We start from the raw sequence: 21652 nt of genomic DNA on the forward strand, positions 1-21652 counted from the left end.
AAAAAAAAATTTTAAATAAATTTTAATAAAAATTTTAATGAATATTTTTTTTTTTTCAAATATATTTGCAGAAGAAATTGTGTGAACCCTCAGGATATGAAATAGTAGTATAGGAGATTATTGAATTTTTTCTACAATTAATTTTTAGAATTAAAATTGTGTTAGTGTATACCAAAATATGTGATTGATTTGTAATTATCAAAATTGGAACCAAAATTATAATTTCTTTGATTTCAAGAATAGGTTTTAACACACATTAGTTCAAGTTTCTGTTTGGGAAATCTTCTGCAAATCTCCTCGAAATGCTTAAATTGTATTAAATTTAAAAAATTAAGTAATAAAGCACTAACAGATAATGCTGAAATTAGAGTACTATTTAGGATTTTTCTAAAAAATTTTTGTAGAAAGGGCCTATTAGTTTCAATCTTCTAGGAGATGTTTTCAAAACTTTTACATCCTTGAAGATAGGCAGTTAAAATTTCATATATAGACAGATCTTTAATAGAAACTTAATTTTTACTTATTTCCCCCCCCCCCCCCATTAAATTTATAGCCCATCTAAAAATTCCTATTTTTCGAAACTCTGTAAAAGGTGAAAGGTTGGGCTTCTTCTATTGTGACATATCATATTTGAACTTTACAAAATCGGTCACACTGACGGATTTTCCGAAAATTTTTAATATCGTTTTTCTAGTAGACCACTGGCTGTAGTAGTATAAAATGTTAGCAGCTTTCAGTTACTTATAAATAGTTAATTTAGTTACAAAAAAATTTTCTCACATCTCCACCGTCTAACAAGTTATCGCCTCTCGAAATTTGAAAATTTAAATTTTTGCCGCCTTATATTTCCAAACCCTCAAGTTTTCAAATTTCCATGAATACAGAAAGCCAATCATGTCAATGCCATCAAAGTATAGAACTTCACATTTTTCTTAAATTCGACCATGATGATAGCGCCTCTTTCGAATTTTTTTCTTGTCTCATCCTAAATGTATGCAATTTCTGAATTAATTTGAAATATGAATAAAAGTAATTTTAAAGACTTAGTAGACTGTTTTCAAAAGCAGCATTTTTACTTGTTGAAGGGAAAAGTGTTGCTTTACAAACAATTCGTTTGACCTAACTCTACTAAATTTTGTTTCGCAAGTAAAAAAAAATATAGAGATTTTGTTAACAATTTCTTGATAATTTCCACATCAACTCTTTTAAGTTTAAAAGTCCAACCATACAAATTTAAAATTGCTAATTTTCTCTTGCACTTGCACTGAAAAACTCTTGCTTATCATGGTTTCTTTGTGTTCTTGTAAATTAATTTGAAATAAAACAAAAAAACGACGTGTGCTTAATATTAGGAATATCGTTGTATGTAGTTAGTTTCACTAACTTAATTAAAAGTAAGATTAAATTTCCATAGTTTCAATTAAAATTTTAATTTTTTTCTTATTTTTTTTTTTTGTAGAGATTTTCCAGGATTAAATAATTTTTTTCATTTAAACTGTTACAACACAGCATTTTTTGTTTTTGTTAAATTTTATCATATACACTTGAACGCCACCTGTAGATTTCCTTTTTAAATGAATATGGATCACGTTGTATAATTTTTTCTTCATGGTGTGTGCATTAAAATGAATTTAGGCGAACAACAACAAGAAAAAGAACAAAAAAAAAAAAAACAAAAATGAATAAATGTTGCATATTTTTAAAGTGAAACCTGAATAATAACAAAGGTAGTTATTTTAGTGAGTGTAGGTTAAATCTTTTGGAAGGAAAAAAAAATTTTTTTTTTTAATATCTTTTAAAAAACATGCATGTAATATTAAGTTGTGCTTATATGTATAAGGTGTGCTGAACTTTAATTCTGAATTCATTTGAATTTATTTGAATTTTAAATAATTGTACGTCACGGGCCACTATGATATATCAGGAAATGTACGGGATGATGAGCTGATTGGGTGTGACTTAGTCATGGGCATTTTCGACGGGGGGGGGGGGCGTTTTGTTGCCATCAATACAGTAAAAACTAATATATAAAGAGAATATCTAGCACGTGCTTGTGTGTGTTAAATACGACCCTATGAAATCAGATGGGCTCGTGGCGTTGGAGGAGCATGTTGCTGGACTAGGATTCCCGTTCAATACGACGTCTTGCAGCGGGCAGGGCCAGATTGGCAGAGCAAACGTGGCTGAGCTGGACGAGATATCGAACATTAGCATCGGGAATTTAGGTAGATTCCTCAAGAGAACTGGGTTGTATAGATAAGTCACATGTAATCGTATGTTCCATGACGGTGATCACAGGGTAGTGGTAACAAACTGACACATTCAAATAATTATAACTTCATTAAGACCAAGAACTTCTTTTAAAAACAATAAATATTTCTAATCAATTAATTCCAGCGACACCTCCCCGAATGTCTTGAGACAGAGAATTAAATTTCAGCTTTTTATAAAAAAAGCTTATAAAATCCCTTGATTTCTGGAAAACCTTGTATAAGTGAAGTGTATAACTATTTTGTATGAAATTCCTTGTACCATTAAAAATAGTTTAATTTAATTCAGAAGCATTTTTTAAACAACACAATATATAGGTAAGTAATGTAATATCTGAGAGGATGCTGTTGAGAGAATGTATATGCATACCTTGGATGCCTTAAATGCATATAGGAGATCATAGAATGTACATATATGCAAATATGACAGCGGATATACATGTAGATATTCCATAAGTATCAAGTTATTGTAAAAGTAATATTAAATGCAATGATGTAACTGGATATTTTCTGATTTTCAACATGAATTTTTTTTGTTTTTTAAATAACTTGAGCTCAATACTTTTAGATCATCATATTTAGAGGAAAAGACATAGAGAGAGAGAGTGAATGAAAGATTTTACATATGATAACGTAAACTTTTAAATTAAGTTTTGTACAAAGTGAATCTAATAATATTATGTACACCTATGTATGTATGTGTATATAGATTAATAAAAATAATTTTTCAACATTTTATAAAATTTACTTTAAAATTCATTCATGTTGTTTGGATTTTCTTATAATGTGTTTGTTTTCTACTTATTGTATTGTTAGTATTATGTAAAAAGTTATTAAATTTTATGTAATGATTATCTAGAAATTTCCATTGATTGCTTGATTATATGTATATACTAAACTAGAAAATGTTTTGATTAGTTTTATGTGAGGAAAAATAATGAGGAACGTCATATTATCCTTTTAAAACTACAGTGTATAACAGTAGACTGTTGTCACACTTCGAATTTACAATTGAAATAAATTTCTGAATGTCGGAGTCAATAAACGATTTTTAACAAGAGTCAGATCTATCTATAACAAGAGTCTTATCGGTCTATCACTTCTATATCTGAATTTTTGCTGAACCTACATTAATTAAAATTCATTTCCGTATAAATGTATAATTTTATTAAAATTTTAATTTCTATCCAGTTCATTTCGATTTTTGAATTACATTTCTACAAAATTCCAGATTTTTGTGGATACATCCAATATGAGCCTTCATTATAACTAAGTAAATATTTCTTGGACCTCTTAAAATTCCGTTACTAGGGCAATATGTACTTTACATTCGCTCTACTTATTACTTCTGGTGTATATTTAAATTCTATTCGAATTCAAATAGAACAGGGCATTTAATTCATTTGCTTGTATTTATCAATTGAAAATATGCTGGGATTAAAAATAACCACTAATTTTTTTTTGTATTTTAAATGGGTATTTGCATTTGATTTAAAATTATTTTTAAAACTTGTTAGTTTTTAATATTGCGATTATAGACCAGAGAAATCTAGTTAAATAATAACCCACGTTTATGTTAATTTTGAAATCCTTTTCAAATGTAATGTTATTCTATGCTTTGCAGAGATTATTATTAAAAGTTTTCAGATATATTTATGGTTAGAATGAGGGCAATTATACAGTCACTTAATTTCATACATAATTTGCATAAATTTTTATACAAGAAAATTTACATAAAAAAATTTTCAATAAATTTTCATTTTTTAAGAATAAATTTTCAAATAGGTTTAAGAACAAAACTATTAAAAAATATTAATAAAATTTTTATTTGGGTGCTTAAATTAAACTTTATTTCTTCCTTTCGTCTGGATTTTTTTTTTTACAGATGCAAAGATTTCACATTTTTTTTTAGAAGAACTATTCAAAGATTCATGTGTTTATGTAAAGTTTCAAATATATTACAGGATTTTAGTTGATTAAGTCAGTCAGAATTCTATATAGTCTTGATTACACGAACAAGTACCATTATCTTGCAGGAGAGCAATTTTCAGGGTAATAAATCGAAAAATTTTCATAATAAGAGTCTAAAATTTTTAAATTTAAAGCTGAATTTCTTAATTAATGTTGTGCTAAGCTGGTCTTTTAAGAATTCTTTTATTTTTAAAACTTGAAAATATTTTAATATCCAAAAACATGGACAAAAATTTAAAATATGTACTTGAAAATCCTTAATAAAACCTCATGCTGTATTTTTATATAATATAGTTGAATATGGCTGATTGCTTTTTCTATTTTTGTGGGAAAAGTTGTGTAAGACTTAAAAGAAAAGCGTTTATTATGTACTTAAAAGATCCTTATAAAATTTTTTATCTATACATTTGTGTTTTTTTATACAGAGTGCATCATTTGGTCTCATTTTGATTAGAGAATACTAGTAACTGAGTTAGTCTTAATTGGAGCATTATTTTCTTTGAGTAGAACGATTTTTAACATAACTAAGAGGGTGTTTAATTTGTTGTGACTACTGTAATGCGTATGGTTCTTCTTTGCTCCTAATATATCAGCCATTTTAGTCTATTCTTGTTTTATTCTTGTGTTGTGGCTATAATTGTTAATAATATATTTCGTTTTTAGCGAGCGCTCATACTGACCGTTTAATTCTTAATAACTGCTATGTAAGTTTTAAGTTTTTTAGTGTTGCACATATTAAATTACATTTCATGAGATTCATTTCTATAACACGTTTCGTAATCGAATCTTTGGGATTCTTAAGTTAGTACCCCAATAATATTGAAAATTTTTATGATGTATCGGATTCTTAGGCTATACTTTAATTTTCTCGAAAAACAAATTCTGTAGACGCTACAAATATTGCAGAACGAGAAAATAATTGGAGCCACCCTGTACTTGTTAAAATTTTCAAGGTATTTTTGAATATAATCCTTTTTTCTTTCAAACGAATGAATTTTTAAGTATATTATAATAATAACATTTACAGTGTCTGTTTTAACACCCACAACAATTTTATTTTTATTATGTCGTTTTTTTTTTCTTTTTCAAAATTTTTACTGTTATTGTTATATGTTTTTGTTTTTTTTTATGTTAAATTAAACACACATATATATTTTAATTATAATAATATAAAGTAGGACCAAAAGGAGGTTTTTATTGAATTAATTTATAGTGATGATTAAATTGTCCTTAAAAATTTTTTTTTGTAATATTTGAAGAAAGAGAATAGCATACAAGTAGAGGCAAACAAAAAAGGATGTGAAAATTACAAAAACAATAAACAAATTTTGAAAAATCCCGTTAGATTAATTCAAAGACAAAAAAAAAATCTTTTGACAAGGAATTTTTGTAACTGTTTATAGTGGTTTAAAAAAATATTTTTTGTTTACTCCTTTCTTTTTTAAAACTATGTAGAAAAATTTACCATTGTGAATTCAATACCAATATCCCACATGGTAACAAAGTATAACACTATAATTTTGCATGTTTTCTTACATTTTATTGTGTTGTTGTGTTGTGGTTCCAATTTTAAAAGTTTTCTTGAAAGTTATTAACTTTTAAACTTTTATAAAAAGTTTCAAATGCAAAAAAGTTTAAATGGAAGAAAACTTACAAAGAAGACAAGGAGTTTTTGTAGGTGGACTCTACTTGCCTCCTTCTAATATTGTATAGATCAATAAAATAAGAATGACAAAAATTTATGGAATTTATTTCGTTAAAATTTTTTTAATAACATGTCGTATGCATAGTTAAAGTCTGGCAAGGAAATCGTTTTAAAGCAATTGAAGAAAACAAGAAATAAAAAAAGGTAGAATTTAGTATAGGTCTAGTTATCGAAAAAGAGGTTTAATCATCAAATTACCAAAAAAAGGCGTGCGACTTGACCTGTTGCAATAATTGGAGGGACATCACACTTTACTTTCAAACATGATATACAAAGTTTTTGGTAACAATTATCCAGAACCGCTTAAGAGAAAATTTAAAACCATAATACGTGAAGAACAACACGTATGGCTGAGCCCGCATCAAAATTGTGTTGCTCAAGCAAATACATTTAGAATCATTGCCGAGCAGTCAACAAAATACAGATCACCGTTTTTCTGATTTACATGCTCATAACAAGTAGATAACAGGCACAAAAAGGCAAGGATAGTTTAGTGAAAAAGAAGTCAGATATTCCAAGCAAAGTAAGGCAGAATATCCCCGGTCATCTGCAAAAACCGTTCTGACATATTATAATAGCGATTCCGGGGTAACACCTTTATTTATAGATCAGTCTTTATCAACAAATACCTCAGAATTATATGCGGAATATTCTGGCCGAAAACTATTAGCAATAACTAAGAACTCTTAATAATAACTGACGAGGATACAATCAGCAAGCAAATACGAAGAAAAAAGTGGAGGTGGATATCAATAACATTGCCAGAATGAGTTTATAGTGGAATTCATAGGGATCGAGAAAGCTCGGTTGCCTTAGAAATACTTGACAAAAATCTGTAAAACTGGAGCCAGAAAGCGCTAGTTTGATTTTAATATATACAAAGTCAAGTTTTATTATAAGCCTTTAATAAATTCAAAAGTTCTTTTTGAAAATCGAACTTCTACCCTCAAAGTCCAAATGGCAATCGAAGAATGTTGACTTCTGTGCAAGAAATATGCAAGAAATTCCTTAAGAATTTTGATTTTTAAACAAAATTCTATAATAAACGTTCTTGTTCATCTTCTATATCAATAACATTTTATACAAATTCATGTTGCAGTCTGACATTTTTGACAAGAAAATGGCAATGAAAAATAAAATGTATTTATGCATTTAGTCTTATAAATAGTTTTCAATGTCACAATTATTTTTTTTATATATAAGTATGTTGATTGGTAAACATTTTATTTTATGAAATAAAAGTATACCTATAAGTAATAATAAATTTAAGTAATGTTAAGGTTAAGGAAAACTTAAAAAATATTCAATAAAAAATTTATTTATTCATTTAAGTGGAAATAATAAAATATATTGAATATATTATATAAAATTTTTTTTTTTAATATTATGCAAAGAAAATCCTTGAAGAATGAATCCTTTTTCAATTCAATTCAAGGAAATCGTCTCTCTTTTACTTGTATTAGAAATAATTTTCTAATAATATATAAGTAAAAATTGATACGAAAATTTTTATATATTAAAAAAAAAAAAGAAAATAATCATATAAGTTTATGAATTTCTTGAAATAAGTATTAATGTTAGTTAGTCATAAAATATTAAAAAACAAGAAATGTGATACAAAGAAAGTAATTTAAAATGTAAAATTATACTTATTTGATATGCTGGTAGGTTCATATACGATAAAAATACATTAAATTGAAAATAAAATGAAAATATAAGGACTTTTAATGACAGAAAATCAAAAGTTGAAATCAAAGAATTTTATATTTTATCAATAAAATTTTAATATTTTTTTTATAAAATGGCTAGGCTGTATAGATTTAGGAAGAATTTTTTAATAAAATCCTTAGTTCAGGGCAATGAAAACTTTATGATTTATAAAAATATTTTCTTGAAAACGATATTGGTTAACATTATCTGAATATCGTATTCTCTACAGGAGTTGACTGACCGAGTGAGCTTGTTAATTTACATTATTAACAAATAAGGATAAAAGTTACTAAAGTTTGACCAAACCAGTGGTTTGTAGAGCAGTACTTTTCCGAGAAAAAAAGTGAAAATTCTGCTTTTAAAAATATTCTTATTATTTTTATTCATATGAAGATATTTCAATTAATTGCATACATTTAGGATGAGCAAAAAAAAAAAAAAAACTGAAAAAATAGTCAATGTAAATGGTTGAATTATGAACGGTTATGTAAAAGGTTTAAAAAAATTTATTTCCCATTTTTGAAATCAATATATTTGCCGTTAACATTTTGATTTGGTAGAAATTCAGAAAAGCATGCAGTCTCAGAAATATAAGGCGCCGAAAAATCAATTTTTTTTAAATTTCATATACTACGATTTGTGTTTATAAATATTTTTCAAAAACGAATCGGTAAAATCAAATAAGTTTTTTACGGTCAACGTTATGTATTTTACGGTCAATTTCCGTAACAAAACTAAATTATATTTTAAATTTTTAAACAAAAATATCTACTTACGGTATGCATTTAAATTGAAAATATGTGCTAAATGCATTGTCCTTGATTTCAATCTCTCTAAATTGAGATCATCCTGCATGGGCTTTATGTATTCAGCGTTACGATGTTTGTTTTTTTTTTTATTGCAATGCTCAAATTGAATTTTAAATATTATGACAAATTTAATCAGACGAGAAAGTAAATTATTTTCAAATTGGTTTTTTATTTTTAAATTATTTTTTAATTTCATACATTTTGTTTGCTTATTATTATACTCAAAAAATTATTACAATGAACGTATACGCAAGTTGATTAGTAGATTTGAGCTCCTGATATCGTAAAATAAAATCTTTTTTCTTAAATATTTTAAATTTTATTTTCGTCTAACATAGAAGATTGAGAAATTCCGGAATTAATTTCTACGAAATTATAATGTGTGTATATGCATTACTACATACTCCTATGTACTATATACTATTATATACTATATACTACTATATACTTGTATTATAAATAGGAGAGAACGTATATAAATATTTTAATGTATGTGTTTTTAATACCTGTGAGTAAATTTTTGTTCTTTTTATCAATTTTATATGAGTTTATTTTTCAATAAAACAAAAAGAAGAAAATAATAAAAATAAAAGAAAACTTAAAATGATTTTTATAATTGATCGGATTTTTATATATCCTTTTTTTTTATAGTCAGATTTATATTTTGTTTTCTTCTCTTTCCCTTTGTTTCGTTTTAAATTTCCATTTTCTTGCCAATTTTTCAATTGTTTTTTTTTAAAAAACAATTTAAGAAAATTCAAAGAAGAAGAAAAAACCTAATATATTTCGTTTGGAATAAGGGCATAAGGACGAGAAAGTATATATAGGTATACAATGTATAAAATTAATTTATATTAGAATTACTTTTGATTTTATGACAACGACCATAAGAGTTAAGACTTAAAAAAAAAATTATTTTTCAATTTTTTATTTCGTTTTTTTTCCTATAAAATTTATTGATTTTCAATATAATAAATTGAAATAATGTAACTGAGTATAATATTTTTGGATACATACAAAGAGTAGCTATACATATGTTTATAAACATCTGAATACATAATAACACATTGGTGCTATATTGGTAAGAGTACCACATAATATTATTGAGTTTATTCGGAAGGAAATTATGTTGAACATAAAATATACCATTGGTAGATTATTTGATTTTCTATGTATATGAGTGCATTTTGTTATATGAACACGTGCGTAAAATTTTATATGAAAATTTCAGAATTTTTGGTATGTATATGAAGTTTAAGTGATATGTTATGAGATCTTACTTTGTATTTTGTTAATATATGAGTAAATGTTTGGTTCTATTTGATTCACCATATTTTGTAAATACTTGTGTAATTTATATGAACAAATTTTCATTTTAATTTTCTTCTTCATATGATATTTCAAGAGTATATAAAATTAAATTCGGAAAAAATTTTATTTCAATATTGGAGCGGTTAAGAAAACGAATACAGTGTTATTTTTGTCGCAAGCAAAATTTTGTATTCCTGGTATTGGTATTTCGTTAAAGTTTAATTGTTGCATTCATAATAAGGAATACAAAATGATAACTGCAAAAATTGAAAGAGATCGAAATAGATTGGAAGAAAGATTGGCTTTCTACACTTACTCTACAGAACTAGAACGTCTATTATATTAACGTGCCGGATATCATTTGTAACATCTGTATCATCATCTGTATGATTAATGTGCGAAATAAATCTTCGTCCCCTAATAATAATTTTAATAGCTTGAATTGAATTTTATTTTATTAAATTTTCTAATTATTTTTCCAATTGTTTATAAATTTAAATCTTAAATTTCCTTCTTAAATCTTAAATTTCTTTCATGCTTTAAATTCTGATTATAATCTATACATTTAAATTTTATAAGGTAATTCACATTAATTATAAGAAAAATAAATTGATGAAACGAAAATGCTATAAAAGACTGTATGAGAATCAGTCATAATTATCCAAACAATTCATAATTTATTTTCAAGCTATACACATATATATTGTGTATTATAGATAGATACAAGAAAGGTAAAACAGAGCTAAACAATATTATTCAATCCTTATTTCACTTATATAATAATTTTCTTCTTTTTTATTTTCTTATACAATCTTTATTTTATATCTTGATAAGTTGTAAAATAAAATTTTTCTTATTTTAACATAAGATTATAAAATAATAATAAAAATAATGATATTGGCAAGAAAAATGTTGTACATATCCACCCATTTACAATGTATACATAATATATTATGTATTTTTGTTATTTATAATAATCATAATAATAATTTCGTCCTTGAAACTCCTACTGTAAGTAAAATTTTACTGTATATCTGGTAATCTTGAAACAAAAAAATTTTTTTCTTTTTACTGGCGAATCGTCATCGAAATTGTTGTTGTTTTCTTTTGTTTTTCAATTTTATTTCAAAATAAATATCCTTGTAAATAATATTATCTATTATCCTTTACATAAATACATTAACATTAAGATATCGAAAATAAGATACGAAATATTTTTAATGTAAGATATTCTATGTAAATTGAAATGAAAAACCAGTCCCAAAATGGGTTGTAAAAATTAATAATATCAAAAAAAGAAGAGCGTAAAAATCAAAAAGAGAGCCGTAATATACAATGATACACACATATGTATTTATGTACTGTACATTAATAATGTAGTGTTTATAATATAAAAGTGATGAAATATCCCTCTAGTGGACAGTTAAAGAACTTTATGAATTTTTTCTTAACATTTTTATGAAAAAAAAAAAAAAATCTGAGAAAAACAAATTTATGCTTATAATAACAACAGAATTTTACAGTTATTATCAATACTATAAAATGTTAGAGAAAGTTATTTTTGGTTTTTAGAGAAAGAAAAAAATGTTGTAAAATTTTCTATTTTTGTGTTTTATACGAAATTTAATGTAGGACTAAAAATTTATGGCTGATAGTGATTTAATAAATTTATTCAATTTGAGTTGAAAGTGTTCATTCTTAAATGAACTTAATGCACTACGGGTAAATGTAAATGCTAGGGGCCTTGGCCGGTTTCTTATGAACTCGGGCTGATGTTTCTAATGGAGGTGAAAAGAAGAGATCCATCAGTACCACAACTGGCCTAAATAGCCAAAGTGTACCCTTTCGGGGGCTGCGTCAACCTAGCCTAACCTAACCTAACCTAATGCATTTCATATTAAATTTTAATTTAATTAAAGAGTAAATAGGAATGCTCTAGATCTGATTGTTTTTAAAAATTTTATTGTTGTTGCAGAAAAAATCAATTATTAAAATACAAAGTGAATGATCAACGCAACAATAGAATGTTTACTATTTATCAATAGAAATTGATTTACTTTAAAAACTCCACCAAAATTTGCTCTGATTTGCCATGTCAATTTTACAAACGTATTGTGACGGCTTTACAGTTGCTTTATTATATTCAGAAATAGGCAAATTTCTATCTAAACCAATTTTTCAACAATTAAATAACAGATATGTTTGATTTCATCTTATTACGACTTATAAGGATGTTCGATTAGGCATGTTATTCGATTATTTTCTATGAAATTAATTTTTCAGAAATAATCATTTGATAAATTTGAACGATAATACTTGACTGGTCGAAAATCTTTATTATTTTTTGTTATTCGTGACGTAAACTGAAATGCAGTGAAACTGAAAAACGGTGCAGTGGCTATGGTGCCGACCCTTTAACCGAAGTATCTCAGATTCAGACCCTGTTCAGGTCACTATAATCATATTATTCAGGTCATATTGTATAGCTTAATAAAAATAAAATATTAATTTAAAAATAATTGACCACATTATATTCAGCCATAATAATCGATATTGCATACCAACAAAAACAAACAATAAATAATCAATAACCTTATGAAAAACTACGGCACGCTAATAACCGTCTCAATGATCTGTTAAACTCAGACGTGACTCTAATGGTCGCCAGCAGATACCGATATAGTGCCTCAAAATTAAAAATTTATAATACGGTTCACGTAAGAAAAGTGTTAGTTTGGATTAAAATCTTGAGATTTGAGCATTTCGAAAGATAATAAAGAATTTAAAATTAATATTGTAGTAAAAAACCTTCTGCCTTTGATCAAAACCTTTGATTTAAATAATTATTTTTTATATAACACTTAATTTATTGTTAAAAAATTGTTAAAATTTTTAAAGTAATTATTTTTCTTTAAATTTTAATAAATGAAATAAAAATTTTTATTTTTCATTTAAAAAGCTCTCAAAAATATTCCACACACTACTCATTATAATTTTGAAAAATATTAAATTATTTACGATAAAAATAACATTTTTTGTTTTCTATAATAAAATTATTATTATTTAAGGGCATTTTTTTTTTAACAACAATTACTACACTATAAGTATACCATATAAAATTTAGTATTTATAAAAAAAAAATTGTTTTTAACTTACCTATAACAGTTATTAATATCATTAATCCTAAAACAATTGATGTAACTGCTATTTGTATAAGTTCAGCGATATCTTCGGTTGATTCAATTGTCTCATTACCAAATATCGATTGATTTTCATATAGTTGTAATAGACTATCATTATTGCTACCATTTATATCACTGATATATATACTTGAATTTGTTAAATTTCCTAAAATAGAATCAACATCTTGTGGTAGTAGATATGAATCTGGGCTTCCGTTATCAATGAATACATCAGATAGAAGACCTTCTTCTATATAAAAGAAATAAATAAGAAAAGAAAAAAAAAATAAATATATATATATGTATAAAATTAAAAATATTATAAAATTGAATTAGAAATGAAAGCAAGATAAAATATTATTATTTATAAATTTATAAATGTTATTATATAATATATAATATCTGATATACATGTATGTACTACAGATTCTTAGAGAAGTAGAGTGTCTAATAGTTTTGATAATGGTTATTTAATTCTTTATGTCTAAATATAATTGAGAATTTGGAAAATTCAAATTATTATACTTAGTCAATTTCCTGGATATTAATTTAGTATAGCAATTTTATACAAATTTTACACAATAAATTCTATGAACAGTTTATATTCAAAATTCTATAAGTGTTATTTACAGGACTGAGATTTCGGAAGTTTAAAAATGTTCTTATTCTTATAGTTAATTATTCGCTTAATGGAGATTTGAAAAAGTATGCTATACCAAGAGTATGAAGTATTTGTTGTATATTTACGAGATAACAAAGTATACCACTGTACTGATGAAACAAGTGCTCTTGAGTTTTTTTTTTTTTTGAAATTTTGTAGGAAAGTTCACTATTATTGCTATTTTCTGTATTAATTCAAAATGTTGAGCCATTCTTTCGAATTGAATCAATAATTTTTCATCAAGAAGTCATTCAACACCCTGTTCATTTTAAAATAAAATATTATATAAATATATAGATGTACATACGAAAATAATCGATTCATTCAAGTATAGGAAGGTCAAGAAAAATGAATATAATGTTGAGTACAAATATATTATGAAAAGGATTCTTATATATTATTATGGAATATAATAGTGTTTCAATGGGTCCTATTATAAAGTTTATGTACGATAATAATATATAGGCAACAAAATCAATTTCTTTCTCTTGCTTTCTTTTTTTAATAAATGCTTGCTTATATCTACACAATATATATGTATACAATAATAGTTTATATTATATAGTTACTATCTAAATGTGAACAAAGAATAATTGAATTAACCCCTAATGGACTTTTATCTTAATAATTTTTTTTTTTTTATTTAAAATGAATTCATACAGATTTTCTTTCTTTTATTATTATTATTTTTTTATTTAATCAATGGCAGAAGAAAAATAGATACTCAACTGATTAATATGGTTTCACAGGATTTTTTTTAAAAAATATAATTTTATTATATACCGTATATATCGTATATAATAAAACTTAAAACAACTTTTTTTCTTTCTATTAAGAAAATTTATATATGGAGGAAATTTTTTATTATAAGAGTAAAACGTGATTTTGAATTCAATTTTTAGATTAAGAAAATAATAATTTTGAAAGATAATTTAATGAAATGATGAATTTTTTTGAATTATATTTTTAAATTTTTAAATTTATTGAAATAATTAGGTAAAAATCAAGAAAAATAAAATAAAAATATTGATTAGAAGTAAATTAATCGGAAAATGGTTGATGTCCATGATAAATATCTGGTTCGGATATAGGTTAAAATTGATCTGAAAAGAGGAATTAATTATTCGGTTAATTTCTCGGTTGGCCTACTCATTGAGTATTGTAGACTGGGTTATTACACACATTCGGAAAATCTGGGGACAATTTGTATAGATTTCGCCATGACGAAGATGAGATGGTTGAACATATTCTTTGATTCATGGTGGTTGAGCATATTGAACCATTGGCCAGGTGCGGATTGGTTAATTTTGGGGTATATGTAGTGGCACCCAAACTTGTAGGAAATGGCGTTTGCAAGAATCTGTAATTACGTTCTGTGTTACAATAAGTCTGTATGGCTGCAGTGATTTGGTCTGAGTTTGATACCAGCCAATCTACAAATCTAATCTAATCAAATTTATTCGGTTGACTTCATGTCATTTCGTGTTTCAAAACAACTTTGAATCAAATTAATTTATGGTTTAAAACCGGTTTAGTTTTGAAAAACGCTTGGGTTTGGATTCTTAGAAATTCAAACAGAAAAAAATGTATACCAGAGTTATAGAATCAGAAATATATCTAAAATTTTCAAGTAACATATTTGATTGAAAATAGCAGACATGAGCCACTTTAATAACTTAAAATTACACGTGTAATTTTTTTTATACATCAAAAATTACGCAATTAACAAAATTCCAATGAAAAATTCTTAATTGTTTTTAATAATCTTGAACTCCAACATATTTGTTAATATTTTTTCATTATTTCGAAAATTCTTCAAAAAAACAATTTATCGTAAAATCTTTACGGAACACTTTAATATTTTAACATTTTAATTGTGTTCCCCTAATATGCATTCTATTATTATTTTTTTTTACTTTAATTAAATTAAAAGCTATCAAAAGTAAAATACCGTATAATAGGAACGTAATTATGTGAAATGGAAAATCTTATTATTAAATATATGTATGTATGTTTGCATATTTATTAATTTCATAATTAATTGCCTCTTATTTCCAAATAAAAACATAATTGCTATTGAATTTTCAAAAAAAAAAAAAAAATCATCATCAGATACTAATTAATATCGTAATAAATAATGTTGTTTCACTTAATAAATGCGCCCCTTTCTCTCTCTCTCTCTCTCTCTCTCTCTGGAAAAAAATTTGGTGTAATATTAAAAGGAAAATCTATAAGAAATTTCCTTACCTTTTTGAAAATTATAGCGTGGGATGAAAAATTAAAGAACAAAGAAAGAAAAATGTTTTTCCAAAAACTAAAATGTAGAAAATTTTCTAGTTAACAAAAAAAAATAGAGAAGCAGAGAGTTTAGGAAATATTTTTTTTAGTAAAGGCTTCACACATAAAAACTATGAGGTTATGTAGGTTTAAACTCGTTTATTTTGACGCAAATGGAGGTATGGAACGCAATAACTTAATTAATTAAATATTGTTAGCCGGGTGAACTTTTATAAAATTTTAGGAGCTGGTTCTGAGCTATACTGGGGAGACAACAATGAAAAATTATAAAAACCAAAATAAAATTTTAAAGATGTGAAAGATTTAAATTTGAATTCTTCTTTTCAGTTTAAGATAACTTACAGTTTAAATGAATATGTGTGGTTATGTAAAAAAATTAGGCCGAAACAATAAATTGGCATTGGGAAACCACATAAAAATGATTTTTAGCCAATAAAAAATATTCATCAGAAAACATATAGGGCCGATTGTTGACGGTCCGATACTACGCAGAAAATGCTTGTATGGTTTCATAAGAAGTTTAGCCCGTACTCTATAATTTCATTTGATGGACTCAGGACTAAAATTTTTTACATTTTAAAAAATAAATTGTTAAATTTTTTCTTTCAATCTGATACTAAAATATGAACGGGAAAATCTTGGTATGAAAATATTATATAGAAAAAAATCCATTTGATATAAAGGGGAAAAAAAAATATAGACAAAGAAATCTAGCCAACTAGCTAATTTAATTAGGCTTATTTCTCTTTTTACTATTTTCCCTTACTTATATATTTTAAGTATACATTTATAGTAGGTGTATTCTCATCTCTAATACTTTTAAACAGAGTTCTCTTTAATCATTTCATCATTCAGCTTGTTTTCATTGGAAAACAATGTTTCAGTTTTCATTCTAGGTTCTTTTTATATACATTTTATATTGAAGTTATTGCGTGGTTGTATAACATTTTATATTCAGAAAAATAATATAATATACATACATTGATACATACGTATATCATTATAAATTTAGAAAAATAATAAATTGAATGATTTAGATCCGATTTTGAAGGCAAAATATATTCATCATTGTTCTTTTCTAAAATAGAAATTATATAGAGAAGAAAAGAGACAAGAAAAGAAAAAAAAAGATGAAAGAAGAAAACATAGAAAATCCATCTTAAATGAAAAACAATTTATTTTATTTAAAAGGAAAGTAAGATTAGCTTTTAGAAAAAGTAGAAAAGTCAAAATATTAGACATGGAAATATTTTTGTAACAGGTTTTTTTTTTCTTAATAGGTTTCTTATACTATAGGAGGTAATTGTATATTTATGGAATATTTTCTGAACTTAAACTCATTAAAGGGTTTTGATTTAAAGGTTTTAAATCTATATTTAAAATCTATATTTGGATGACCTAAGATTGTGTTATTTAAAAGAAATCTATGAGAGCATCCAAGAAAATGGAATTGTTCCGAAAAATTTTAAAGTTACAAGTTTCAAAATTCAAAATTTACTAAAACAAAATGATGAAGAAGGCTATTTAGCCGACATGTGGTCATGTTTCAGGCGTATATTAAATTCTTATTCCAAAATATTGCTATTGATTGAATTTAAAGCAAAATCTTCGTTTCCATCTGTTAAAATCAAAATATAAAATATTAATTATGCGAATTTTTTAAATTTTTATCGATAAAGAAAATACCTGGTATCGCAAAACTTGAATTGAACATTACAGAATAATAACTAAATTTATTGCATACTTCTAGGGAATATATAAAAAAAGAAGAATAAATAACAATTGAAATTATGTGATTTTTTAAGGAATTTAAAAATTTTAATTCTAATTTTTAATTTCTATTTCATTAGAATTTTAGTAAAGGTAATATTAAGCAAGCTGCTGAAAATTTAATTTTTCTAATTTTGAGTGTTTGCGACTAATTTATTGTTAAATATTATGGACTTGTCGTTTAAAAGAAAATTTTCATCTTAAACGTTTGAAGGAAAAGTTAAGTTTGAAAACGTATTGTTTTTATCTTAACATTTTTGTGAACAAATCCAATTGGCGAGAGGTGCATTATTTTAAATTTTTTAATTAATGTTGTGCTTAAAATGATCGGAAACTTATGTTACTCATTATATTCAAGACGACTCGCTTTAACACGTCTAATAACAACTTCCTTCAATTAAACATTTTAAATTCGGGTGACTCATCATTTTATATATTATATTATTGTAGCTATTTCGACTGCCATATTAATGAATAAAAAAAATCAAGGTGCTACATATATATGTAGACATGTATTGGAAAGATTTTTTTGCATCACCGGATCGGATTTAAAAAATTCAATTTGATTCCATTTGCACAAGAAAAAAACAAAAATTCTCGCCGAAAAGTTTTATTTATAGTTCATGCACGGAAATTTCACCTGTGGTGCTAATTCAGATGTAAAACAGAATAATTTTACATATATAAATATACATTTTTTAATTTGATATATTATTACTCGTAATGGTTTCTTAAATTTTTTTAAAATTCAACTAAATTTTGTTTTGGGAATGACAGGTATAAGTCATGAATGAAGTTGATATCGTAAACAGATTGGTTATTTTAAAATTGTGGGATTTATTAAAATTTTGAAATTAATTAAGAATCGTTTAATTTCCTGAGAAAAAAAATTAAATTATGGAATTAATGAAAAGATAAAGAGAAAAATCTACACAAAATTAATTGAGAGATGTGGAATTTTTTGATGAGTAACTATTTAAGTATTACGTAACAATCAGAAATAATCAAAGAATTTAAATTTACAATTTCAGATACCCATATTTGGAGTAAAAAATAATTTTATAGGATTTTGCTTTTTCGTACCTAAAAGTTTCCGATGTCAGGTAGTATATTGTGATACAAGGAAACCATGTTTTTATAGATTAAGCCGTTGTATAGTAAAGCGATGTACGACAAGTTTTTTCATTTTGTTTTGCCCATTAATACCATGTGGGTAATGAGATATGAATTCAATTAAGAATTCGTATCTCATTACCCATATCTGCAATTCTTCTGGTAGAACTTCATTTACAAAATTATTATTCAATTATATCGTTAAATTTTCATTAAAAATATTCGCAAATATAATAAAATTTTAAATTCTGAGAAAATACGAGTAATAAATACGTGTGGAAATTTCGAAATTCAGTATATGTATGTATGTATAGAAAATAATAATAATAGTATGTAACTATGTTTATATTTAATGTAATCTGACTTTAAACATTATTTTTTTAATATTGAACACAAATAAGAAAGCATAAATTCGAGTAATAATATTTAGTTTAATAATCATAAATAAATGAAACAACCTTAATTTGTATGTATGTATATGAACCTATATGTGTATATTTAATATTAAGAAATAGAATGAACATGAAAATTTACATTTATTGTAACTTTAGCTCAGAGCAAATACTCAAAATACATACTATACTTATAAATATGACAGAGTCATATTTGAATCATATTATATAAGAGTTAAACATAGAAGTATAATAATAAAATCAAAGAAAATTAAACTGAACAAGAGGAAATTTTATTTTTAATAATAATAACAATAAATAAAATCAAAGATTCTTAACCTGTCAAATACATTTATACATACGTAAATAAATTCCAATTACAAATTCAAATGAAAAAGTAGGTATATGCCTGTACTTATAATTATAATACATAATAATATTATGTACATAAGTATGTATATATATACAGATTTATAAATAGAAATTTTAACGTTCATGTACGCGTGTACAAATAATAATTTTTATTTTTTTTTTTTGAAAAAAATTTTCCGTTTTTATTATGAATTCCAAAGAATTCATAACCGTTATAAAATTTCCTCTTACTAAATTTTTCCCATTTAACTATATGTAATAATATTTTAGTTATACACATGTAATATTGTAGGCGTTTTTAAGCATACATTTTAATATTTGGTATGTTTGTTCTCTTTTAAAACAGATTAAGTAATTTAGAATTCGTATAGATGTGTATATACTATATTTGTATTTAATACGCGATGTTACTAAAATATTATTATTGGTTTTATTACAGTGACTTTGTAATTGGGTTTTATTTATTGTTGATACTATTACATAACTGTAAAACAAAGCTCTTCCTCTTACATATAAAAATAAAAGCTGTGCACTAAAAACCATGGAAGAGAAATTAAAATATGATTATCTAATCACATATAGTATGCCACACTGTTCCCTGATTATTATGAATTGTAATGAAATTTCAGTTGAAACTTTTGATTTTTGAACGTAGGAGGCTTCATTATGAGTAAATTCTACTCATCGTTTAAAAAAGCAATCGATTTGTGATTTACAAATTTTTATGCGGCCGCTGACACTGTAGCTGTCACCTCTCACTTGTCAAGTGTCTCCTGTCAACTGTCTTCTGTCAACTGTCTCCTGTCACCTGTCAACTGTCACTTGTTACCTGTCAACTGTCACCTGTTATCTGTCAACTGTCCCCTGTCAACTGTCACCTGTCAACTGTCTCCTGTCACCTGTCAACTGTTACTTGTTACCTGTCAACTTTCACCTGTTACCTGTCACCTGTCAACTGTCCCCTGTCAACTGTCACCTGTTACCTGTCAACTGTTACCTGTCACCTATCAACTGTCAGTTCAATTTTTTATTTAACTAATATCTGATATTTTTTTTTGATATACCTTATAAAAACCATTATTTCTTTATCATTAGTACTGCAAATTCAGTTTCTAAAATAAAAATTCTGTGGTATTAAAAGGAAAAACCCATTCCTTAATCTCCATATTTACATTTATTCTAAAATATTCAATGAATTCTGACAAAAACATTTTTTATTTTTTAAATTATTAATTTAAAACTGTACTTAAAACTGTATCTCATATACAGAGATTTCTCAGCTACCCAGACAGAAATCTAAAATACTTGAATTCGGCTTCTGTTAGTATACCTATACTATATAAAATACATTCGAAAATTATCTTAAATCTTTAATTTCTATTTAAATAATTTTACGAATTAGGCATTAGTTTTTACTTATTACCATAGAATTTTACAAATAGTATAACAGTTGCGAATGTATTTGTCATTTATTTTATTTATTATTTTGTATAATTAACAAAATTTTCAAAGATTGTTTTTTAATTACATAATATAAAACGCTTACCTTTAAAAATATTTCTTTCCATCCTTCTATTACAATGTATCTGATGATATTATGTATGTATGTTTATTTGTATTTATGAATATTATTATTATAATATAAAGAATCGTTGAACTATAGATTAAATTGTAATAATAATAATAATAAAAAAAGGCAAACAATTTGTTTTATATTATTTTTTTCTTTTATGTTTTAAAAAAGGAACACAAGAGGTAACGATTAACACGAATATAGAACGATTTTCCTTTATTTGATATTTTCTTTTAATATTCTATTTTATATTTATTTTTTTTTTTTTGCTTTTTCTCGAAATTCTATTTTTTTGTTGTATTTTTCTTTTATATATATTATAGGTATGTAATTCTTCGTATTTCAACAATCAACCAAAATAATTGTATGAAAAAAGAAAAAAGTGTTTTTTTTTTTTTTTTTTTTAAAATTTTCTAAAGTAGATTTTCAATTTCTCAAAATATCGAAACAAAAAAAAAGAAAAAAATAAATCAAAAATGAAACATATAACAACAATATAATGATGATAATAATAA

The 21652-nt window shown here is 24.9% G+C and overlaps 1 protein-coding gene across 2 annotated transcripts in view; it reads right to left on the reverse strand.

Moving 5' to 3' along the window:
- The window catches only part of LOC129612231 (5-hydroxytryptamine receptor), a 100754-nt gene extending 79327 nt beyond the window's left edge, over positions 1-21427 (reverse strand). For both annotated transcript variants that reach the window (XM_055525772.1, XM_055525771.1), the window contains exons 1-2: positions 21111-21427; positions 12933-13208 (exon numbers count right to left, since the gene is read on the reverse strand). In XM_055525772.1, the coding sequence (XP_055381747.1) occupies positions 12933-13208; positions 21111-21132 (298 nt within the window). In that variant the 5' untranslated portion in view covers positions 21133-21427. The remainder of the gene's footprint in view (positions 1-12932; positions 13209-21110) is intronic.
- Between the last annotated feature and the right edge of the window lie 225 nt (positions 21428-21652).

The sequence above is a fragment of the Condylostylus longicornis genome, unplaced genomic scaffold (genome assembly GCF_029603195.1).
Source record: "Condylostylus longicornis isolate FDR11 unplaced genomic scaffold, ASM2960319v2 ptg000064l, whole genome shotgun sequence".
In the NCBI taxonomy this organism is placed as follows: Eukaryota; Metazoa; Arthropoda; class Insecta; order Diptera; family Dolichopodidae; genus Condylostylus; species Condylostylus longicornis.